Here is a 25473-nt window from a genome sequence, read left to right as displayed (position 1 = left end):
ATTTATCTACAGTCTGGGCACAACTGATAATTAGACTATGTATGCCCTACATTTCCATCCTCCACATCTCAGCAGTGGAAGGAGCATGGAGCAGGGCTTCCACCAATGTCTGCAGTGTCCAGGATGGTTCATGTGGGAGGAAATGGTCCCAACCCATTTAGGGTTTTAATGGTAAGAACCAACATCTTGAATTGTGCTTGGAAACAAATTGGGAACCAATGAAGCCAATTATTGAATAGGTGGGTGCCCATCAGCAGCTTGGCAACTGCATTTTGTATTACTTGAAGTTTTTCTAGACACTTTTCCAGACTGAATGACAGTTACCTAAACTTTACATAAGCAGGACAGTTTAGCCTGCCCCAGAAATGCTGTTGCTGGCACACAAGCCAAACCTGAGTAAAAACTTTCCTGGCAATAGCCTGCACTCCAAGAGCAAAGCTGGATTCAAGAGCACTTGTAGGCTACGTATCTGCTTACTAGAAGTTCAGTCCCATCTACAGCAGGCTGCATCCTATTCCCATGTCAGAAATCTTTCCTACTAAGAGATGCCTGACGTATCTGGATCGGCTTGTTAGCCCACATCTGGCCCTTCACTGAATTCTGACACTTATTCGCGACTTCTACAGCTTTCTTAGAATCTGATGGGAGAGAGAACATGCTGATGACACTTTGCACCCCATCAGTTCTCATTGCAAAATGCAACCTTCACTGCATAGGTGGACCTGTTTGCTGTACTCTCCACTCACCAGAAGAACATTTTGCAGTAACTCAGCTTTACATTCTTGGTCAGTGGAGGAGTGGGGCAGACAGCAAAGGGTAGTGTCCTTAGACTAAGCAGGAGAAGAAGAACCACATTATACTACTTGTAAGAGTCTCACAGAAGTAGAGAGATTAGCCCAAGTAACTGTCCTAGACCACAATAGGCAAGTGCAACCAAAAAAGGGGGTCCCCAAAAACTAGGAAAAGAAGCACAAAGCAACTGGGCAGGAAGAAGATAAATGATTTATTGTCTACTTAGATGTCTTGCAGATATCCTCTATGGAGGCATTGTTGTCCAGTGGCTGAAGCCTCCATTCCCTAAACAGAGTGGGCAGTGATGAGCATCCAACAATGGAAGCAGAATATAGCCATCATGGCTACTAGCCTTTATTTATTGATTAAAAAGCATTTCTAAACCATTTAATGGTAAAAAACAACAACCAACCTCCAAGTGGTATACACTATGTACAATTAAAAACAATACTCACACCCATTAAAAATGCAACCTCAACCCAATAAAGCAACAGTATAAAAACATATAAAAGCAAATAAAGCAAAGATGGAGGGGCTTCATAAACATGAAAGCCAGTTTTATGGGTAAAGGAAAGTGTGGGCAAAAAGATAACCCTTTACAAGACATCTGAAGCAACTGATGGTTGCTGTTTCACATATGGCAAAGGGAAGAGCATTCCACAGTACAGGGGCCGCAGCAGAAAATGCCCGTTTTTGGATCACCACCCTATCATATTCGGTAGGGTGTGAGACTGCAAGTAGAATTTCCCCAGAGGATCTAAGTGATATTCCAGGTCTATTCAAGGGCAGGCAGTCTTTCAGGTAACCTGCATAATCTTCAGGTTGGCATGTGTCACAAACAGGTCAACCGATCGTCTCCTCAATCTCCTGGAATGTCTCCAGATTCAGGAACCACTCTCCTCGGTTGATGGCATCTACTCAGTCAGTCCACCTGAACATTCTCCACTAATATAGAAGCTAAGCGGTTTTCTGCCCAGGTTATCAGGAGGCACATTCCCGCATGGAAGCTGCTCTCCTTTTATGCCATTTTACTATTATTTAGCAGTTTGGGAGGGTTCAAGGAGAACTCAGGTTGCTTGCTTGGGGATCAGACTACGTGAGACTCGGTGATCTACAAAGGCTTGCCTATGTTTGGGGTCTCATCATAGCCTTTTTCCTGAATGTTTCCCGATAACAAGTGATGTCTTGTTGCCCAAGAGCCAGAGTGTCTAACTACCAAAGAATTCATACGTCGCTGCTCTAAGCAGTGGTGGCTCTAGGGTTTTGGGGGCAAGAGTCATTTGAGCCCCCTCAAAGATATGAAAACAAGTCAAGCATAAAATTTCACTTAATTCTATGTGTGTACCTATAATGAACATATGGATAAATGTATCATAATACATTCACTGTGATCAATTTGTATTACAGCTGGAGTACAGAATATTACCGAATACATTATATCAACACTACACTGTAAATACACAAAGACAAGACATAAATAAAAAGAAACAAAGCAGATGTGATGCGCTTACATAAACAGAAACAGCCCCCCCTCTTTAAAAAATCCTTTCAAAAATTGTATGACATCATGGTAGGAAGGACATACGGTGAATTGATGATAGCCAGTTCACTGATAAATAATGGTATAGTGATTAATCATTTAAGACCCAATTCTCTAGTGCCCTATTTAACGAAATAAACTTTTCTGAGCCTTCTTGGAAACAAAAGGTCTTAATCAAATCACTGTAATCCAAACCTTGCCCAATTTTACATTAAGCTGAAATCAGTGCTAATCTGGCTAAATGTGCTTGTGGCATAGAAGACTGCAGATTTTTATATATATATATATCACTTTCAGCTTTGAAAATGTCCTTTCACCAGGAGCAACCCTACAGTGAGAATAATGTGAAGTATTGTTCAGCAGCTGTGTTACCTGCAGTGCCACCTCCCCCATTCTTCAGCTCTGGTCAGAACCAGTGGAAAAGGCTGAAGGGCAATATTTCCTCCACTCTGCTGAGATCTCATTGTGAAACAATACCTGTGAAATTGCGACTCTGTTCTCTTCCAGGTCCCAGCCAAGAAACTAGTGGGCTACTGATGTGGATGGGCCTGGCTTGGGGAGGGGGGAAGGCTCTCTGCCTGCATTTTTGTAGAGAGGGTATTGCTTGCTTGCTTCCCTGTAATGCTGCTGAGTTAAAGCAAAGGCAGGGCAGATTGAAACTGACTGATTATGAAGGAGGCAGGCAGGATTTTGTACATGATTTTGGGCCTGCGGGGGGTTGCCCAGTTTGCTGCCCCCCCTCCACCCAAAGCCACCACTGCTCCAAGTTGCTTGATATGTACCCCCAACCCAAGACTTTCAAGTTACTACTCATTCTTCTCACTGTTGAACCAGTAACTATTGGTCCTTCAACTCTTCTGGTTCTTTCTCCTCTATTTTCTAGCTCTTGCTGTCCTTCCTACCTTTGCAAGGCCCAAACCCATATATTTTACATTTTCCCCATTGCACTTTGGCCTCCATCGCAGCCTGCCAGATCCCCAACACCTCTCCTCTCCCCTTTTCTTACGTGGTGGCAGCAGTAAACTTCCTTCCTCCTGCCCACCCTCTGTCTCCATAGAGATAAGTTTAAGTTCTTGGTCTAGGCACAGTGATCTCTGTGATATCTCTGCATGTGTGTTACAAGTGCAAGTGGTGGTGAGGGGGGCCTGACCAGGGCTATGGTCTGCTTACCTTTTGCTGGATAGGAAATGTGGCTGCTGCAGCAGAGGGAGCAATTGCTTCTTTCTGCTGCCTTTTCCCCCCTTTTCTTTTTGCATCAGCCAAACTTTCCTCTAACCATGTTTTCTTGTCTTTTCATTTCCTTCTCTGCCAGGTCACTCTCTCTCCAATTTTTCATCATTCTGCTCTTTTCCTTGTCTCTTTTCTCTTCCTCATTGCCCCATACCAACAGTCCTTTTTTAAGTGACTCTGTTTTCTCACCGTTCTGTGCCCTTCCCATTTCCACAGCTCTCATTCTAATATCTTAGAAGCAGGCATTGCAGTGCCACTTAAGAAGGGCATCTGTTGGTCAAGCTAGAATTGTTAGTGGTGCCCTTCTGGAACGCCACTACATGTAATTCTAGCTTCTTACACGGAAGGCGGCATGTTTGACTATCTGTTACATCCTTTCCATGTGCAAGTTGGACTGAAAGACTGGAAATGGCATATGGGTACATGGCTGCTTCTAGCTCAAACTGACTTGGATAATTCCTCCGTTTGAATGTTGTAGGTAGAATGGAAGAAAAGGGTGTCTGTGTATAAAGTGCATCCATGTATCATAAAAGAGCCATAGCTAGAAGTCTCCAATCCAACACATGAGATTCCCCGTTATGTGAAACCTGAGGAAAGTGACTCACACCAGAAGCATTTTCTCTTTAAAGGTGTGTCTAGTCAGCTCCTGAGTGCTCTGCCAGGGAATTTGGCAAGGTTCTTCCTGATTGGACCATGATCCACTCTTGAAGGAGTCACACCCAGCAATTTTCTCTTTCTTCTCTGCTTCATGTGGTGGCTGAGTGAGCAGTGAAGGATTCAGTCTTCACTGCACGCCACAACTGCTGCTTCTCTCTGTCTGCTAACTGGTGACTAGCTGCCACTGCAGGGCAATGGAAGAATATTTTCTCAAGCCTTCTCTGGCTGTATTTGCCTTTTCCTTCTATGGCAGTACAAGCAGCACATTCCTTTCATTAAGGGGAAAATATGTTCATGTCTTATCACTCTTTCCTCTCACAAATTGGCTCCTGATGACCGTTGGGAGCAGATAATGCCAACGTTGTTTTCTGCACTTCTGAGGCTCTCGCTACAGGTCATGATCTGGAGAGGCAAAAGTGTCCCGAAGAGGAGAGACTTTCCAGGAGTGACAAACAATGTGCTGTCACAGACCAATGGGACTTACGTATTCCTTCTCAAGAAAGGGTTCCCTTTGTGCTAGGGGGCAGAATTGTTAACATAAATGGATGTGTCTAAAGAGAAGCAGAAAGCTGGTGGCTTGACTGAAGGATTCCGAGAGTGAGCTAGCTCTGCATGTGGGTGTGTACAGATATGCCCCTGTGTGAGGGAAGAAATGGCATATCGAGATTGTGAACAGCAGCAGTGGGCAACTAGAGAATAGGATCTTGTCTCAGAGAAGATGGAAGCAAGCACCAGCAATGAATCTTGTAGAGGAATGGCCACTTGGGAGGGAGCAAAGTTGGAATGAGTGGCTGAGTTTGCTGGTGACCAGGGAGATGAGAGAGAATGGGAATAAGAAGTGATAGTAAAAGTGGGCAGTTGGTGAGAATGATGGGAAGGAAAATGGAGAGCTGAAAGAGATCTCTTTAGGACATAAGGAAGATCTGGGGACAATGCTGAGATGTCAGACCTTGTGGAAGGAGATCTTGACCGGCCTTCTGTGCTCTTGAGAGAGCTATTTGGGACACAGGCAATAAAGGCATCTGGAAAAGAAGCTGGAAAGACCTTGGAAGTCAAGGAGAAGAGCTGAGGCTGTGAGCACACTAGTCACCTACGGCAAAGTTCTTCCATGGGCCACATCTGGGAGGGGCGACAGTGCCAATCAGTTGCAAAATATATTTGAAGTGAATTAAAAACACACACACTCAAGTTGCTTCCACCAGGTTTTACAGGGAAAAGGGGCAGGGTCTGTGAACCTGCTTTGGGCATGTGTTTGTATCTGCCTATAAGTGTGAAGGGGGAAAGTTGGGTTTTGGAAAAGGGGAACTGCATAGCTTTAGTTGGTAACAATGCATAAGCAACCCATGTGCTCTGAGCTATTCTGTTATTGCTTGTTCATCAGGAAATCCGGATCACTTCTATTTTCAAATTAAATCCTACTCCTGTATTTGAAAAGAGAGAAGGAGTGCACTACTTTTTTGGTCAGAATCCACATTGGTATGGTTTGAACAACCACCCTAAGAAAAAGATATTTTTATCCACCACTCGCTGATGAGTGGCACGTTTTTTGCTCAGGGTGCCCATGTGGTGTCACCAAGCTTTTCCATCTTCTTCTTCTGTATGATACTATCCATCTGTTGAGGTTAGCAGGAGAGGCCCTCTTGCATGCCCTGCCACTGTCAGGACATCCCTTTCCTCTCAGAAATGATTCAAGAAGTTGGATAACTTTTCTGAGCCAAACCAACACTTGTCCCCAAAGCCCTCCATCCTAGCCCACCAACATGCCCCTCTTAAATTTCCTTAACCTGGCAAGCGGTGCTTGGCAGCAGCAGCAGCTTGTGAGAAGAGAGGGGATACTTGTTTCCTCTCCTGCCTTGTTGTTCACGGTGCAAAGGAGCAGAAGGGCCAAGAGCCCATTGGAGATGTATTGCTCTAGTCCTCTGCAAATTGCATCTCCCAATAGCCTCCAGGCCTTGTGACTCAGCACATCGCTTCTTAGTGCATCAGGGTGATGAGGAGAGAGGGAAGGAACAACCCTCTCTCTGCCGCCAGCACAACTGTTTGCCAGGTGAGGGAAGGGATGGGGTGGAGGAGGATATTTGGGGGGCTGGTGCAGAGGGCTTTGGGGATAGGGAGGACTGGCAAAGGTAGGGGGAAGGAAGCTGCAAATTCTTTGCCAGCTCAAATTTTGATCAGTGTGTGTGGGGGGAGGGGCTTCAATTTTGAGGCAGGCTTTTCTTTTTTTATGGAGCAATTACTTCCTCCACGCCTGGCTTGAATGAGCTTCACCAGTAACTCTTGTGGGGACAGTAGAAAGGCCCTTCTTTGTTGCAGCACACAGGATTTGGAGCTCCTTCCTCTGGGACCACCATCTAGCTCCTGTATCTCTGGTGTGAGTGTGCATGCTTTGGTGATAATCAGTGCTAGTCCTACTCAGAGTAGACCCATTGAAGTTAATAGACATGGCTAACAGGTTCATTAATTTCATTGGGTCTACTCTGAATACAACACTTTGTTTTTTGGTTATCACTTGAAAATGTATTATTTTTGCAGGTCTTCGCTCTACCCTTTACAATTTTCTAAATATCCCTGAAAACCCTCTATGTTTTATTGGCTATAGTATCTTGTTAAAATATTTTTAAAATATTTAAATTTTGCAATGAGCGCTTTGAGAGCAGAAGGCAAATCTAAAATCTCATATAAAATAATAAAACCCTGTGGTATCTCCAGGCTCCTTATGAAATGTTTATGATAATCTAGTGACTGTCAGCCTTTCATAAGCAATTGTATGAATCTAATTATCTTTTCTTAACCCTGGCTAGTCTAATAGTTGCCATTTCTCTCTCTTAGCACGATGGGAAGCCTTATTGTCACAAACCCTGTTATGCAACATTGTTTGGACCAAAAGGTATGTATCTCTTTCCAAGCTGTCGGCCAGTTTCAGCTCCAGATATAAATGCTGCTAAATTGATCTCTCCGACACCTTCTCATCCCCATAGCCAGCCAAAGACATCAGTTTTGAGTTGATATAATCCCTTCCTTCACACATCTCTGGTGTGGCATACCTTGTAGCTTCGGGTTTGCTTGGATTGAATTATGAACTACTTTGGGCAGAATAAAGTGTTGCGTGTAAACTTATGTAAGGAAAATACTGTGGAAAGGCATTATTTGGAACCGAAAAGTGCTACTGTGGGGGATGTTCCACTCCGTCCCTGCTTTAACTGCTCCAGTCTTCTCCCCCCCCCCAGGTTCCAGAGAATACATAAATATGTTTGTGTGTAATATTTACCTTGTGCAAAGCTGTGGGGGTTTTTAAAGGTAATATTTACTGTGGGGAACTTTCTTTGGTGCAAACATTCACTCTTGTGGTGAATTCCCCTAATATGCTAATGGAGAGTAACATTCGCTGACTTTCTAAGAAGGTAAGGGAACAGGGGAGGCCTTTATTTTCAGAGCCTCCCTAGCAAAGTATCTTAAGTGCTATTGAAAACACCCTGTTCCCCGCAGACACTATATTGCTAGAGAATTTCGCTGCTGTATCCAGAAATCATCAAGTAGGGAAGGTAGCGGCCAAATAAATTTTTAATAGTACTGGGACATAGGATAAGGGTTGTAGCTCACTAGGCGAATACAGATTTTGCATGTAGGTTCAACTTTTCGGTGGTGGCCCCTGAATTGTGGAACAGTCTTTCCGATGAGGTGCGCCTGGTGCCGACGCTGCTATCCTTTCGGCGTCAGGTGAAAACCTTTTTATTCTCCCAGGCATTTTAAAGTGTATTTTAATCTGTTTTTAAAGTGTATTTTAACTGTACTTTTTATGTTGTATTATGATGCTGTTTGCTTTTTGTTGTTATTTGTTTGTTTTTGGTTTTTGACTTTATTGTGTTTATTGTAGTTATATATTGTGCTGTTTTTATCTCTTGTGTACACCGCCCAGAGAGCCGTCAGGCTTAGGGCGGTATATAAATGAAATAAAATAAATAAAAATAAATAAAAACCCCTGGCATCTCCAGGTCCAGCTAGGAAAGACTGCTGTCTGAAACCCTGGGGGGGTAAGCTACATTGACCAATAATCTGACTTGGTATAAAGTGGCTTCCTGTGTTCCTATGATGGCTTTAGTTGCCATGGTGGCAGGGGGGATAGCTTTTTGCCAGTGACGGCAACCAAGGAAAGAGTCTAGATGTCAATACTTCATTGCTTCTCCAAAATATATAGACATCCCTGCTGAGAATGGAAGAGTAATTCTCTTTTGGCAAAAGCCCTTCCGACTTCTCGTATTCCATTTCCAGGTGTGAATATTGGAGGGGCAGGATCCTACATCTATGATAAGCCCCAGACTGAAGGACAGGTGGCACCAGGCCCTATTGAGCACATATCCAAGGTGGTGGAAGAAAAGAAAGTGAGTGCTGCACCTAAGGGACCCAGCAAAGGTGAGCATTGGGACAGAGGAAAGCTGGATGCCCCCAAAAGGCAACTGGAACAGGAAACAGAGGGAGGGTTGCTGCAGGGCTTTGGGGTTATGGCAGGTGATATCCTACAAACCTCTGTTTCTTCAATTCTCCTCTGAGGAATGGGGAAATTTTGTGGTTTCATTTCAAGGATTCTGATAGCCACCTTCCTATCCAGCTTGCTGATCCTTGCTAGTCCTCAACCAGAGTTGAGTATACTCAGGGCTGTGGTTTTCTTGCTGCAATTCTACAGAAGTGGTGAAAAGGTACATAATGTGGTACTGGACACAGAATTGAGCTTCCTGAGACTGTTTGGGTTGTATTCAGTGTAGCACTAAGCAGATCAGTCCACCAGTGCAAGGATTTCTCCTGGTGCAATAACAATCTCTCCCTCTCCTTCCCTCATATGTCCCCTAAATCTATTCTGGGGGTTCCCCCCCCACCCTCCAGAGCAGATTTGGGGATGGCACAGTGTGTACTCAGAGGGGGAGAGGGGAATCCTGTTGCCTTAGCCTGTGCAAGTGTCCCCAAAAGTGGGGAACAAGTGTCTAGCCCTTATGGTGGGAAATAAATGCTTTGGAAGCTTGTGAGCAATGTTTTCTGAACACTCAGAAGCCTGAATGGTGGCTGAATATGATTGCCATTGGATGGGGCTTGGACTTCCATGCACTGTATAATTCTTTGTCTCTCTCCAGGATAAGAAAACCAGAATAAGTTGTGCAAAGCAATTAAAATGCACATTACATAATAAAGATGGTAAAATTAAAAAGCTTATTTGTTTTTAGTGTAGAATACACACAGCCCTTGGATATACTTTTAAATTAAGAAACCCCAAATTCAAAACTAAGACATTGTAAATTTTATTCTGTTATTTAGGACATTGACTGGGGAAGGGCTGTGATCTGAGAGTAATGATTGGTAGCTGTGCAGGCCACAGAAGCACAGTTTCCTGACCCTTGATTTTTTTTCCTGGAATATTTCCTCTGGTCTTTTAATCGGAACCATAAACTGCCCTACTTTTCCTTTGAGAGAGATCTTCTTAGCATCCGCCTGAATGTTGCAGACCTGGCTCTAGACAGTAAGCAGACTTCCTAACCCCATCTCTTTTAGTCCTGGTTCACATATCACTTAAAACCCTTAGTTAGAATCATAGAGTTGGAAGGGGCCTATAAGGCCATCGAGTCCAACCCCCTGCTCAATGCAGGAATCCAAATTAAAGCATACCTGACAGGTGGCTGTCCAGCTGCCTCTTGAACGCCTCCAGTGTTGTTATGGTTTAGAGGTGAATGTGTTGGTGCATGGGGCGAAAATCGTAGCTGCTTCACTCCTGCTGCTGCAGAGTTGAACAAACATTACATCCAAACCCAGGTTTGTGGTTTGTTTTCCCCCAGCAAACCACAAGAGCTAAGCCGTGGACAAACCTTTGCTACAGCTCAAGCTGTGTTTGGAGGGAAACAAACCAAGAGCTCAGATTCAGATGTACTGCTAAGCCAGACTATCATTTGCTTAGGCTGCACGGCAGGAGTGGGGGAGGAGCAAAGTGGCCACGATTTCAGCAGCATGAATAAGCTCACTGCTTGTTCACCTTTAAACTATAGTTTAACTTTACTGTGCACATACAACACACAGTAACGGGGGGGGATCGAGATTGGTGGGTGTGGTCTTTCGCAAACTTGCTCATAATTTGCTGGGTTCAGAGCTGGTTGCCTGATGGGTGTATACTTCCAAGGAAGATTAACATCTGTCTGATCCAGTTCTTAAGACTGGAGTTGGGCAACTTCGGGGATTCATGACTTCTTGTTTGTGTTTCAGCTACTAGCATTACTACCTTCACCGGGGAGCCAAACATCTGCCCACGCTGCTCTAAGAAGGTCTACTTTGGTGAGTATTGTCCTAGCCTGTGCTGCATCTGCCTCATCTTTGCCTCAAAGATACAGTGAGATGTTGTGGCCCAGTGAAGCCAGTGCTACTAAGCCCCGTGGCCAGAGATTATCACTACCTAGAATGGTAGATACATTTTGATTGTTTTTAAAAGGAATACATCATCCTAGTTTTACAATGGAGAGGGTGTGTGCTGGTGGCTAGAACGACAAAGGATTTAAGGGTCATTCTGGTCCCTGAGATTGCAAGTTCTACCTTTCCTGTAGAGTTGTGCCCAAGCAAAGAATTATCCAGTACTGCAACTTCTATGTAGTCTGTTCCTGGAGGTTTTTGGCAGTCCAGTGACTGTCTACAACTTCTAGATTTATACTTAAGTAGCATACTCTGTCTTAGAAAAGGTGGGCAGATCCTAATTGGACTCTGATTTGCATAAGGGGATGGCATTCCTAAGGACCTGCTGACTCCTGTAGACAGGAATGCATGGAACAAAGTAACAACAATTCTGCATCTAAAAAAGTTGAATTCTGTGCCCTGCATAAAACATGCAGATTTGCATTGTGTAATAATATATTCTACTTCAGCTAGGAGAAAGAAGCTAAGTAAATAAGACATTGGAACCTCATCTCCAATCCATGGAACTAAGCCTCTTTCTAGCTTTGAAGATTTTTCCCAAAATTTGCAAACATATATTTGCACCTAGGAGGAGGAAAAAACTTGCTTTCAAAGGTGGTGGGGAGCCGAACCTCTCAGGATGCTGAATGTCATTATATGTTTCTTCTGTAAACCCTTCAGGTACTTGCAGTGCTTTGGATGTGATCTGTCTGATCTTCTGAAGATCTTTTGTCTGATGCTTTTCTCTAAGTCACAAACAGCATCAATTTCAGTGAGGGCAGATTGGCTTAGAAATTCTCCTGCCCCAAATGAGAGTTGAATTTGCATGTAGCTTCTTGTTTGTTCTAGCTGAGAAGGTTACTTCACTGGGCAAGGACTGGCACCGCCCCTGCCTACGTTGTGAGCGCTGTGGGAAGACTCTCACTCCTGGAGGCCACGCTGAGGTAAGTCACCACAAGGCTTGGATACGAACTCTACTTTCTTACACAGGTGTCTCTGAGTTTGGCAGATCTTTTGCACGTTTGGGACTCAGAAGAGATGTGAGCTGCTGCAGCTTTGGCCTGATTCTCACATTTAATATTTGATAAAATTACCACAAAGTGACCCTTCACAATCATTTTTGTGTGATCACTTGCTTTTTTTCTGAATGATCAGTTGCTTTCTCCTTGCCTAGATGTAATATTGATCAAGGACACCAGAAAAACATTACCTGTCCCCCGTCAGCCAGGTAGAATGGGAAATGTAAGTTGAGCATTTAATGTTCATAATAACTGGCTATTGTGCACATTTGCCAGGCCTCTTGGAGAATATGCACATGGAGAATGTCCACGAAGGGAACTGTGTACATTTCCTGGTCAATATACATTATCTCCAACAGGCCTTGGGAAATATGCATATATCACCTGAATTTTGTATATTCTGTGGCCATTATGCAAAATCCCCAACATGCTCTGGGGAATTTGCATATCTTGGCTGAATTTTGTACATTCTCTAGCCATTATGCATAATCTCCAACAGGCCTTGGAGAATGTACAGATCTTGACTGCATTTTGTACATTCTCAGGGCAATATGCATGTTCTCCTGTCAGTATGCACAGTCTCCAAGAAACATGACTTTTTGTCTATCTCTTGTTCAGAAGTGTGAGCAGCATGGAGGCAATTTCCATCGGAATCATGGGAAGGGGAGGGAAAGTTTAAAATGTGCCGCTCATTGCAGCCCCCTTTGTGCTGCTCAGCTGACTGGGAAACAGGAAGAATGGTGGAAAGGGGTCTGCAGTGCAGAAAAATAGTTAATCTTTACATGCCCACCCTTCTTCCTGCTGTTCTATTGATCATTGGGAGGGTATGTAGTGGGCAGTGTAAGATTATGCAGTGGTCCAGAAGCAGCCTGAGAGCGGCCATAGATTTCACACTTCTGAACAAGAGATAGAAAAAAGGCAGACTATGGAGACTATGCATACTGACCAGAGAGTCTTTATATTGCCCAGAAAATGTACAAAATATAGGCAATATATGCACGTTTCCCAAAGCCTGTTGGAGATTATGTGTATTCACCAGGAAATGTACACAATTCCCTCTTCATGGAAGGTTAATGTACACATTCTCCATGAGGCCTGGGAAATGTGCACAATGGCCAGTTATTATGCACCTTAACTGTTCCACTTACATTCCCCTTAACATATATACACAGTTACTGTATGTACTGACTTCCAGATCCATTCATCCACAGCAGTATAAAACACTTATGCTTCCAAGTATCCATGCATTTTCTTACAGAGATTATCCTGCTGTAAGGGAAATATTTTATTTTCAGTTTGCAAAATGTTTTAATGTACACTACAAACTTAAGCCACACTGGAATTAGCAGCATAGTCATTAGAAATACATTGTGTGGGGTCATGCTTTTAGCAAAAACGCTTTAGTATTTACCCATTAGAATACCATCAGAGGTTTAGAAAATGGCTTACAAGGTAAGAACATGCTTCAGGTTAAGCAGGTGCACATAAAATGATTCCTGGTGCTATAGTTTTCAGCAATAATGTATGTGCACTTACTATTCTAAAGTCAGCAGAGTATGGAAAATACCATGCATGTGAGAGTTCTCTGAGAAGCATTAAAAACAGAGTTCTTCAGGGCATGTAAAAAAACAAACATTTCATTGTAGGAACACATTTGCAAGAAAAGCTTGTTACATAAAAATCATGGGGGAAAGGCCCTGAGCTTTTACCAGCCATAGCTAATTGGTTTATTCCAGACTTAGTTTTGAAGAGTTTACACAGAATGTGTTGGTTCAGTAAGAACTGATTCAATTTTGAGAAGCAGATTTGCTCACCTTTCAAAAAAGGCTAATTCTTCCACCTCAGATTAGCCGTTTGGAGCTATCCTGTGTTTCTTAGCGCACCTCGGGAATTCTGTGACCTCCAGAGCTCAGTCCTGCTATGCAAAGTTCAGCACTCCCTTCTGTTTTCAGTTGCCTTGACCTGTTTCATACAGCTGTTACAGTGGATTCCCAGCAAGCACATGCATTGCAAAATCAACACTTGCATGTTCTTCACATGTGTAAAAGTTCTTTTCTGCATAGAATTTCATCTCATAGAAAAATACAAGAAATAGCTCTCAGAGGTCATCAGCTTAGAGGCAGATTCAGCCCTTTATTTTGGGCTGCCTGCTTTCTAACTGGTCTAGTTATTTGAAGTTGAGCCCTGCTTTAGTGGCCAGAAATCCTGACTGCAGCTCCTCCACCATGAACTCAAGTTGTTTTTGGCATGAATGGCTTCCTTTGCTACTGCTCTGAAAAGCAAACAAGCAGCATTCCTGTCCACAGAGCAGTACGTATGCCAAAGAAGCGAGCAAAGAAGAGCCAAGGTGCCCTCTAGCGTCTTGAGAGTCATTAACATCTAGATTGTAGTCAGATTACTTTTATTCAGAGTAAACCCATTGAAATTAATGACACTGACATAGGTCCATTAATTTCATTGGTCTACTCTGAGTAAACATTGGTTGAATACAACCAATACAAATATAAATTCTGCACTGTTCCTCAGTGAAATCCAGATCTACATGCAAAATCTGCTATTTCACTCAGTCCCTGCTTGCCATTAATGGCTCTGGCCTATGAGGCCTAAGGCTTGCAGAATCCTTGGGTACAAGCCTTTTCTCTCTAGAATAAGCACAGCAGAGGCAGGTTACCAAGAGCTTAGTGTTTCACTTCTCCTCAGGCACAAGGTGATTTTCAAGCATTCCAGGCAGAGAGTTTCAACACTTCACTATGACATGTGCCACAAGGGCCAAGCTGCATTCTTGAGCAAAATCTGCTCTTAGTGCAACTGTCTTTGAGCAAGATCCTCGTGTTGACTCAACATGGATCTGTTACTGGCCACTAGGAAAGGCTCCCTGGTTACACAAAAGTTGGCCACACAAGGAGCTTTCTAGTGGTGGAGAGGCTGGCCATATGGCTTATGGTGATGTATTTCTCTCCCATTGTTCTCCCTCCAGCATGATGGACAGCCTTACTGCCACAAGCCATGCTATGGGATCCTCTTTGGACCAAAGGGTGAGTGCAATATTGGGGTAGATGGACTTTCTGGAACTCTGTTCCTAAATAAGGGACCAGAAAGATGGATGAGAGGTAACTCTACTCTGGCCCAGGGTTGAGGTGAGGAGTTTCATAGAGAATTCAACAGCGAAGTGGGAGGTAAATTAGAATGACCATTATGTACGTTGTTTATATAATAAGTGGGACCAGAAAAAAAATGTTGCAGTGTAGGGCGCTTCTTTTCAGGTGCCTGCCAGCTATGCCGTCTTCCAGGAGACTCCATGCTCTTCCCCTTCCCCGTTTTTCCACTCCCCCCCCAAAAAAGTCAGTAAACATTGTAACTGAATATGCTCAGTTCTCATGAAACTTTTTTTGGGGTGTGTGTGTCAGACCCCCACCTGCGGTCTGGTCTTGTAACGGATCTCTCACACTGGCCACAGCACAGGTCTCTCACGATCCCACCACTCGGCGCCACCACCTGACACTCTGTAACGCAGTACTGCCCTGAGACTGTGCCTTAGTCTCCTCCACAGATTGCTACGTAGTGTCTGAGTGTACTTGCAGGCCACAACCCCCTTGTATCTTTCTGCTTTTAAAGATTACAGCCCTGGGTTGCTTTGGATACCTGCTGCTCTTACACTATTCCTTTCCCACTGCCACCATTGAGACTGTTCCCAGCTTTGGTATTTGCTCTTCTGGTCTGTAATATCCCAGCCAAGGATCAAGCATGTTGTTAAACCAAAAACTATTTATTTAATAACACAGGGCATAAACAAGATTAGTTTAAGTTCAGCCAACGTGTGTGGTTACATATAATAGTTTTCGCTTTATATATCTTAGTCCTAAAACCTGCCTCACTACCCACCTAAACACAAATCCACCCCTCCAAAACCCAGAACCAACAACCAAACTAACTCACCTGTCATTCTCTCATTTATACCTTCAATCACCCAGATGCTCAGCCAATCACAACTCAGCATTCCTCAACATTCCAACCCATGTACCCCCCCTCACTCACTCTACTTACCGCATTACACTACAAAACCGACACTTACCATAATTACTGTACAACATTTACAGCTGCATCACAGGGTGGTCCCTCTTAGGGTTTTTGTAAATATCTTTTGCACTTCTGCGGACCTTGCTGAAAAGGCTTCTTCTTTTTATGTGTGAATAATGCCATTTGGCTACACAAATAGGCACCCAGAATCTATTCGTTATTAGCATATAGACTATATTGGCTACATAAGACTAGGTTTTTGGCAGTAGTGGCTGGTGAAGTGGCACGGTTGGGGCACTGTTGCTCTCCCAGTTTCCTGCGGCAGCAGGGACATCAGATTGGCTCCGCCATGCTGAGCTCCCACCACTCTCCCGCTCCCTCTGCGGCAGTGACTTGTGCCAGTTCTCTGTTTTTGGAGAAGGAGTTTGGTATTAGCAGATAGGCTAAGAGTCAGAAGAAGGTGAGGATTATTGTCTCTGCTCTCTCCCAGATTCCTGACAGCCGTGCCACTGTACTGAAGGATTTCTGGGTGGGAAGATGTGTGCATTGTGTCTTCCTTCTCTATTCCTGCTCCTCCTTCTCTGTCTGGCCTGCTGCAGACTGTGAGATGCATTCGGGATCCAGCAGCAACGATAGCTCTGTTGAGCTGAAGTGTGAAAGAGAGACTGACTCTGTCCATTCTTCCGCTGGCCAAAGCGCCTCTGTGCTGCCTGCCTGGATTACAGGAGGGCCCTGCAGGTTTCTTACCATTCACTTTTTACAAGGCCCTGTGCTAAAATCCAACTTGGAAGGGTGTGTGGATATGTGAGTATAAGAGTTCACTCTCCTCTCTGTTTGCACAATAGCAGCCCATGCTGTTGAGCTGTTGTAGCCATTTGGCTGCTCGCTCGCTGTTGCTACAACAGTCATAAGGGTCAACTTAACAACCCATCCATCTCCAACTGGGATATTCCCCTGGTCAGTTTCCTATCACTTTCTGCCTTCTGATCTGGTTTCCTGCTGCCATTAAACCTAGACTTGCCTGCTGTATCTCAGGTCAGCAGATGAAAAAAACAAACATTTCTGGAGGAGAACCAACAGCTTCCTCTATGCGTCACTTTCCTTCATTTCCTTGGACCTTGCCTGCCACTATCATAATTTTTATTATTATTGTACCATCAATGTGATTTACACAAGAGGACAAGTCTCTTCCCTAAGGAGCTTATTCTAAAATTAGACACAAAGAAAACAACCGAGAAAGGAGTTCTGTGACGCACACAATAGGAACATGGAATGTGAGAAGCATGAACCAGGGAAAGTTAGAAATTGTCAAGAAAGAAATGGAACGTATCAACATTACAATACTTGGCATGAGCGAACTAAACTGGACGGGAATGGGACATTTCCAATCAGGCAACTACAAAATATTTTATGCAGGAAATGAGAAATTAAGAAGAAATGGGGTTGCTTTAATAGTGAGAAGTGATGTAGCAAGAGCAATTAGGAGCTACAATGCAAGGTCTGAGCAAGTGATGTCAATGAGATTAAAAGGGAAACCTATCAACATAACCATCATCCAAGTCTACGCTCCAACATCAAACGCAGAAGAAGAGGAATTGGAGAGATTTTACGCAGAAGTACAGGAAGAAATTGATCACACACCAAAACAAGATGTGCTGATAATCATGGGGGATTGGAATGCAAAAGTAGGGAACAGAGAAGAACTAGAAATTGTGGGGAAATGGAGCTTAGGAGACAGAAATGAAGCAGGAGAAAGACTGACTGAATTCTGTGAAGCCAGTAATTTGTTCCTTGCAAAACATTTTTTGAGCAACCAAAAAGACAACTGTACACATGGACATCACTAAATGGTCAATATAGGAATCAAATTGATTATATAATTGGCAACAGAAGATGGAGAAGTTCCATACTTTCTGCGAAAACAAGACCAGGAGCCAACTGCGGTACAGATCATGAACTGGTCGTATTGAAAATCAGAGTAAAGCTAAAGAAGACCAACAAAGCAATCATAATGCCAAAATACAATTTAAATAACATCCCAGAAGAATATAAAGATCAAATAAGGAACAGGTTTGAGGCTTTAAATTTAGTTGACCGAGAACCAGAAGAACTATGGAGTGAAGTCAGACACATGATCAGGGAAGAATGCAAAAAGACAAATACCTCTAGTTAAAAAGAGAGAAAGACCTCAATGGATGACTGAAGAAACTCTTCAAATGGTTAAAGAGAGAAGGAAAGCAAAAGCAAAAGGAGATAGAAACACAGTCAGAACCCTGAATGCAATAATACAGAGACTGGGTATGTAGGGACTATTACTATTAGTTATTTATTGTATAGAAATAGGACAACAAAAAGGGAAAAACCAGAGCCCTATTCCAAAAGGTTTAGAGAAATGAAAGGGAAATTTAAACCAAGAGTAGGGATGTTGAATAATCCACAGGGGAACACACTGAGTGACTGAGATGAAATGAAAAGAAGATGGAAGCAATACACTGAAGAACTCTAGAAAAGAGATGCAAGGATGACAGATTCATTCACGGAGGAACCATATGATTGAAGAACCAGAAATGTTAGAATGTGAGGTAAAAGCTGCTCTTAAAATACTTGGAAGAACCAAATCACCAGGAACAGATGGCATACCAATAGAGTTGCTACAAGCTACTGAGACTGAATCTGTCCACATTTTGACAAAAATTTGTCAAGAAATATGGAAAACTAAACAATGGCCCACAGACTGGAAGTGTTCCATATACATCCCAATTCCAAAGTTAGGGAGATGCAAGGGAAATTTCATCAGATCTTGTCAATCAAAAGATTAACTATGTCAAACTCCTTCCCTCTCAAAAACAGAAGGGGCGAACTATGCTGTCTAGTGAAGAAATCCCAGGACTTCTGTAGAGAATGTTGACTCCTCCTCAGCAAAATATGGGGGCAGTGAGCTGTATGGACAGAGACAAGGGAGGCATTTTCTAGCTCAGAAACTTCCCACTCATTTCTCTGAAGCCATTAGAATAGGAGGAGCAGGGAAGCATTTCTAAGGGAAACAGCAAAAAAAAGCTACTGGCCCCTTTAGAGAGCCACAATTTGAAGGATAAAATCAGTCCATGAGGAGTTCAAATTATTTCCCCTTTGGAGATGGCCCTGTACTATCACTGGTTCCTAGTGCTGTGATTCCAGGCATTATGGATAAAATTAAAAGATGAGGTCCTCTTTAGATCTTGCCTTAGCTATTAAGATGGCATGGTCACTTCTTTTTGGTTCAAACTGGGGTTTCACTTCTTTGAACTAAGCAACTCCTGAAATATGCAGTTATTAAAGAAAGCTAAACATGTGGTTGTGCAGGTGTACTCATCCACAGAGCCTCTATATGTTTGATGTCCTATACAAATACCTACATGAAATGTGTAGTTGTTTAAGAAGGCCCAGCACTGGGGCAAGGCTAAAAGTGCAGTGCTGCTCCAGTCTGTACATCGGGATGAGGGAAAGGATCTGGCCAGTGGGCCAGATCTTGATCTCCCCCAAGCATTTTTGACAGGTGGGTGTGGCCACCACCCTGTCAGTCACCTGATCATTGCCGATCACTCGTGGCCAAGTAAGATTGTCTTCCAGGGTAAGGTGTTTAACAGTGGGCCCGTAAGTGACTGTGGAGGCCAATTCTGGATCCACACAGCCTCCCACAGTGAGGACATGGGTTTCCAGATGGAAGATGGTCACGATGAGGATTTGCTTGACGTGCCTTCCGCTTAGCTCGTTTGTCCCTTTCACCCTGTACTCATGCTTCTTCAAAGTCCGTAGCACCTTTGATAATGGCCGACCTCCAATTGGGATGCTCATGGGTCAAAGCTTCCCAGTTCTCGATGCTCATGTTGCATTTTTTTAGATTAGCTTTAAGAACATCTTTAAACCTCTTTTGCTGTCCACCGATACTCCATTTTCCATCCTTAAGTTGGGAGTAAAGTAGCTGCTTTGGAAGACGGAAGACATTTACCAAAGACACCTGATATTACAGTAACATCAAGTGACCCAAAGTAAAAAGTATTATTTGCAGATACAGCTAGAATGGTGCCAGTAGAGGAAGATACTTTGCATCATTGGCTTCAGTTCAAACCAGTGATGCAAAGGGTTGGGAAATATTGACCTGGTGTTTAATGGGGTAAAACTGCCCCTGAAGGACCAGGTCCGCAGCCTCGGGGTGATCCTTGATTCCAGGCTGTCCATGGAGGCTCAGGTTTCATCGGTGTGCCAGGCAGCTTGGGGTAAATTGCGTCTCATCCAAAGGCTGCAACCCTACCTTCCTGTCCACCAGCTCCCACTTGTAGTGCATGCTCTGGTCACCTCTCGTTTAGACTACTGCAATGCGCTCTACGTGGGGTTACCCTTGAAAACAGTCCGGAAATTACAGCTGGTACAAAACATGGCGGCTCGTTTACTTACGAATAGCCGCCGTTATGATCATATTACCCCAGTGTTATACAATCTTCACTGGCTTCCAGTTATTTTCCGGGCTCAATTCAAGGTGTTGGTATTAACCTTTAAATCCCTATACGGTTTCGGCCCAGTATACCTGAAGGAGCGCCTCCAACGTCATAAAGTGTGCCGCCCTACAAGATCTGCCACTCAGGGCCTTCTCTCGGTTCCACCGACTAAAGTGGCTAGGTTGGTGAGGACTAGAGAGAGGGCTTTTTCTGTGGCAGCCCCCACGATTTGGAACTCCCTCCCAATGGATCTTCGACATGCCCCTTCCCTAGATATATTTTGCCGGGGCCTGAAAACTTGGCTTTTCCATCAGGCCTTTACGACCTTTTAGACTTCCAGGGTGAACTAGTTCTAGAACTGTAGTATGAACAATCTACTAAATACTGTAATTTTTGCATTGTACTGTACTGGCTATATTGTTTATTGTATTTTATCATGTTTTATTGTACACCGCCTAGAGTGGCCATTGGCTAGATAGGCGGCCTATAAATTAAAGTTGTTTATTATTATTATTATTATTATTATTATTATTATTATTATTATTATTATTATTATTATGGTTTCAGCTGCACCTGAAAAGGAACGTTCTGTGCATTGTTGGCTTGAATTCAAGCCAGCAATGCAAAGAAATATTTGAACTGACAGCAAGACCTACTTTAACTAGGGAACCCCGTAGCACACCTTATCTCACTAGGGCTTGCTTTAAGGGCTGATCAGTGCAGACATGAAGTCTCCCTTGGCAAGAAACAATTGGGGGTGCACTTTAAGACTCCTGAATGTTTCTTTACAGCCACATCTCTACCTGCCCCACACCTCATGTCATATATAATGTCAGATGTAGGGCAGCGAGATGTGGTTTGGGGGAAACGGCCTTGCAAGCCAAATTGGGGCCTTTGCTGGGCCTAATTTGGCCTGTGGGCCACAGATTACCCACTCCTGCTGTACACTGTTCTGTTCTACATAAGAGTAACACATGAAGAGGGCTTTGTGAGAATGCATCATTCAGACAGTAGCTGATTTGGTGTTGTCTGTTTTTGGGAATCCCTTTCAAATAACATTCCATGTCCAGTTAACTATGGATATAAGTAGTCTATGGCTCAAGGAAGAATGATTTGTAGTCATAGCAACAATTTTGGTTAAAAGGTCAAAGGAATTGTTCTCATTTTCCTGCCTTGTCCTGTATTGTTGGAGATACCTTTCTTAGTTCTAAGAGATAATACCATAACAGAAGCTCTTAAAACAGGCAAAAATCCAGATATCTTTTCCAGGAAACCTCATTTCCATTGGTGGACAGTGTGTTTCGTATGCTCTTAATAACGCTTCTGTAAGGTGAATTCACGGTACCAGAGTAGTTGGATTGGGTCATCGGGTTGTGAATAAGTGGTGTGGAGTCCAAACCCTCAGGTATTCTTTAACTTGCAAGTCTGTAAGAAGATCTCTCCATTCAAGAAAACAGTTTTTAAATGTGAAAAAGCATAAATCTTAGATCAGGGGTAACCAACATGCTGCCCTTCCGATGTTGGACTATACCTGCCATAATCCTTGCCTACTGCCCTTGCTGTCTATGGCTAATGGCAGTTGTATCCTACAACATCTATTAGCTATCACCTCCTGAGATGCACTGTACAGAGTGACACCAAGGTTTCCTACATGTCTTCACAGCTCACATTGCGACCTTAAAGGTAGGGGGTACCAAACCAATTTTTTTGTGGGGGCCAAGAAGAAAGTGGGTTTCAGCTGTTGTGGTCCAAGTGCCTGAGTCCCCATTCTTCTCAGTCTTCTTTTGCCAGGTCCTGTGCTACATCAAGACCCATTTCTGGGCCTCTAGGGAGGATATCCATAAAATCAGAACCGGCTGCTCTGTTGGCCAGAAGAGGAGTCCACATGATCCACATTCTGTGGTATTGTTTACAGACCCCTCACTTACACAAAGATTAATTCTTTGTTTATCAGAGTTCTGAGGATTATTTTGCCTTCCTTCCAGGCCCCCAAAGGTGAAGAATTGGCACAAGAAAAGTGTAGGTGTCATAAGGACTTTCAAATGATTATCTGTCTTGTGTGCTTCCAGCCAGAATGGTAGGGGAGAAAGTCTTCAAAGCTGTGCTATAGCAAGGTGGATCAAAGACAACGTTGGGAACTATCTGTTTCTGTACCCATTACACTAGGAGTGCTGTTACCTCACCAACATTGAGCTCCTAGGAAGGGCAGGATATAAATCTACTAACTAAATAATAAATAAATAAATAACCAACCAACCATCAGGTGATAGTTGCAGTGACAGACACCATCCTGGAATGGATACAGCTTTTTAACATCCCATTTTAGGATACTCTCCTCCACTGCAGGAAAATAGAACATTGGACTTACTGTGTGATGTTCTTTTTCTGGAGTGGATGGGAGCTATGCTACCCATCCTGGAGAGATGATCCCACTCGTGGGAAAAGTGGGGTGATCTCCTGCTCTCAGAGTTTGTCAGTACTATTTGGGCCAGGAGACATCTTGTACCTCTCTATAAATGTATTTCCTCTTGCCTGTTATTGATGCTGAGGGTTGCAGTCTGTGGGCTCACAAGGGAAGTTGAGCATTTATGAAGCTGGTCGGTGCTTGTGGCCAAACTGGGGAAGGCTCACTCCCATGTAGGATGGTAGTTACAAGTCTGATTTGCATAACCCTATCAATTGGAGCAAGTGGGAGAAGAAATCCACTTGAAGGTAGAAAAGAAAGGCCAACGTTCTACTCTCCTCTTTTGCCCACCAGATGTTAACCTGATTCTTCTGCCCTCCACTAACGCTTCTGTTCTTTTTTCAGGCGTGAACACTGGTGCAGTTGGAAGTTACATTTACGATAAAGAGTCTGAGGCAAAAGACCAACCTTGAGAGCTTTCTCTGTCCATACACCCTCTCTGCTCAGCCCACATGCACTTAATTCTCTTAGGCTAATCTTGTGTGTTTAGCATAGTGAAATCAGCTACTGGCTTGGCCCTGCTGCAGGAACTGATGAGGTAGCTGTGCCTGTCCTGCTGTCTCCTCCTTGTGCAGGCTAGCGTTATGTTTCCATTTTATAATAAAGGTTACGCTATAAAAGCACAAAGAGCTGCCCTTCTCCCATGGGCCCTCCTTCCCATTTCACTCTATCAGTCATCTATGCCCTGGACAACTGTCTTGACTGCCATCGTTCACATAGCTCCTTGGTGTCACACACATTGGACTTTGTCCCTGTGACATCCCATAGCCAACTGTAGCTCCTGGCTGGTCCTGGCTGTTTAATGGCTGCATACCATGGACAAGCTGAGCAAAAGCGGTGGGATTTTTTTGAGCCATCTTCTTCTGGGCCTCCTGGGCCAGATTTCCAAAGATCCCTAACTACTGCCTGCTCACTATATAATGTTGCATCACTGCCTTTAGACCTGGGCATCCTGGGAGCAGATGCCAGCAGCAGGCTTGGCCTGGCAACCAACATAGGCTTCTGCATGCTTGGAAAGAGCTACACAGCTGGCATTTCAAATCCAGTCTGTATTGATGGGGAATCTGTGGGAATGGTGAACCCTGCTAACATTCTCCCAGGAGAGGGCTTTTGTCATAACTTGGGAGAGGAGATAGGCTATTTGTCTTGGTGCCTGTGGCCTTCAGCTACCTGTGCAAGATTTGTGTATGTTGCTCTCTACTGTCTGCCAAAGGGTATATTTGCCCTTTCTTTGTTGTAAAGGTTAAGTAGCCTGCATTTATAAAATGTGAGGGGTAGATACTTTGTGTCTGTTGCTGGGGGGGAAGAGGAGGGGGACTTTGACTCCTTGCAAAGTAGCCCCTTTTGGGATGTGCTTCTTGAAGTGTTTGAGATTTATTTATAACCAGATAGTAAAGTGCTTTTTGCTTTGGAGAATGGCTTGCCCTTCCCATGCCCTGGGATGTTAGCCACACACTAAGAGGCACAACCAGTACCAACCAGGAATGGGATCAGAGGCAGCATTAATGGATGTACTTTGCAATGCCTTACACTGCCCAAATTGCAGACCACCTTATTCAACCCAGACTGCCTCTCCAGGCTAACTTTTGCTGTTAATAAAGGTATTTGACAAACCGTTTGTGGAGTACGGAGCATTTGTTTATGGGAAGAGGACAGGACCTTCCATGCCAATCTTGATAATTTTTTTGTCCTCATAGTTGTGGCTGGTGATCTTTTGTCCTGCTTGGATACTACTAAATATAACACTAGCTCCCCTCTAACCAGTGACAGAAATACAACCTCTCATATGTGGTGGCCTCTAAAGACTGCTACACAGGAGGATTTTTTCCCCCTAAAAGGGTGAAAAGAAAACATTCAAACATGCACTTAATGCAAAAATTGCACAAATATGGTTCCAAAATAGCCTTGAATACTTTTTGGCATCCATAGATCTCACCAAGACATATCTGCATGTGCTGATAACACAGATGCTTCTTACACGTTGTGTATCAGGGCCACCGTGGTCAGGTCAGGGCAGTGCCCTTTGATTAGGCATCTGCTGGAGTTTTTGCAAACCTCTACTTCAGTTGTGGCATATCTTCACCTCCAGCACCTTCACATCTACACTTACATGGGCATCCTGCTCCTCAGGTCGCCATCCTTTCTCAGGGCGTCTTAATGCCAAACCACCACTGTTCTTTCTCTCCAGAGCCTACAGCAAGAGTGGGGAACCTCTGGCCCATGAGCCTACTTAGGCACATAATCTTCCCAGTTTGATCAAGCCACACCTACCTGTGGGGCAGGAAAGGGTAAGGCTCAGGTGAAAGGGTGTCCGCAGGCACCACTGGTCAGCTCTGGGACTTTGTCCATTCAAAGTGCTATGCAAAATTGCGCTTTGAGAGGGACTTCTGAAGACCCCTGCAGGCAAAAAAATTCACCTGATCTGATGTTATTGTGACATCAATGTCAGGAGCTGCCCACTTGTCAAACTTTACCGAAGGGGTGGGGGAGAATAACAGTCTGGACCACCAGGCTAGAAAGATTACCCACTCCTACAGGTTCCTGCTCTGCAGAAATCATCAAGTGGGGCGGGGTGTTGGGGACATCATTGACACCAGCATCTCACTGTGGGGAGCCCACTGTCAGGGGAATTAGAGCAATCTGGAGAGGCTCACAGTATCAATTCATTCAAAGCTCTGGGTCAGCCACCTGGCCCCTCAGCAGACCAGCTTCCCTACTGCCGTGTGTTGGCCCAAACTGATAACACTTTGGCGAAGACCATATCATCAGGCACGCCATAGCAGCTCTGCAATTCTGTGTGGAGTTCAACCTTCTGTGCCTGCAAGCCCACCACATCAATGGGAAAGCCAGATTATGTGA

At 44.0% G+C, this 25473-nt stretch overlaps 1 protein-coding gene and 1 long non-coding RNA gene across 2 annotated transcripts in view; one reads left to right on the top strand and one right to left on the bottom strand.

The window, feature by feature from the left end:
- The window catches only part of LOC133364170 (uncharacterized), a 33557-nt gene extending 19676 nt beyond the window's left edge, over positions 1-13881 (bottom strand). Inside the window, exon 1 of the long non-coding RNA XR_009757855.1 lies at positions 13473-13881. This is a non-coding gene — a long non-coding RNA (uncharacterized LOC133364170). The remainder of the gene's footprint in view (positions 1-13472) is intronic.
- CRIP2 (cysteine rich protein 2) overlaps positions 1-24228 on the top strand; it is a 61997-nt gene extending 37769 nt beyond the window's left edge. The window contains exons 3-8 of the mRNA XM_061584320.1: positions 7049-7106; positions 8489-8629; positions 10460-10528; positions 11489-11583; positions 14636-14693; positions 22960-24228. Of these exons, the coding sequence (XP_061440304.1) occupies positions 7049-7106; positions 8489-8629; positions 10460-10528; positions 11489-11583; positions 14636-14693; positions 22960-23027 (489 nt within the window). The 3' untranslated portion in view covers positions 23028-24228. The remainder of the gene's footprint in view (positions 1-7048; positions 7107-8488; positions 8630-10459; positions 10529-11488; positions 11584-14635; positions 14694-22959) is intronic.
- Positions 24229-25473: the final 1245 nt, after the last annotated feature.

This window comes from Rhineura floridana, chromosome 1 (assembly GCF_030035675.1).
Source record: "Rhineura floridana isolate rRhiFlo1 chromosome 1, rRhiFlo1.hap2, whole genome shotgun sequence".
Taxonomy (NCBI): Eukaryota; Metazoa; Chordata; class Lepidosauria; order Squamata; family Rhineuridae; genus Rhineura; species Rhineura floridana.
Note: the sequence above shows the minus strand (reverse complement) of the source record. Positions and strands in the feature narration are given on the sequence as shown.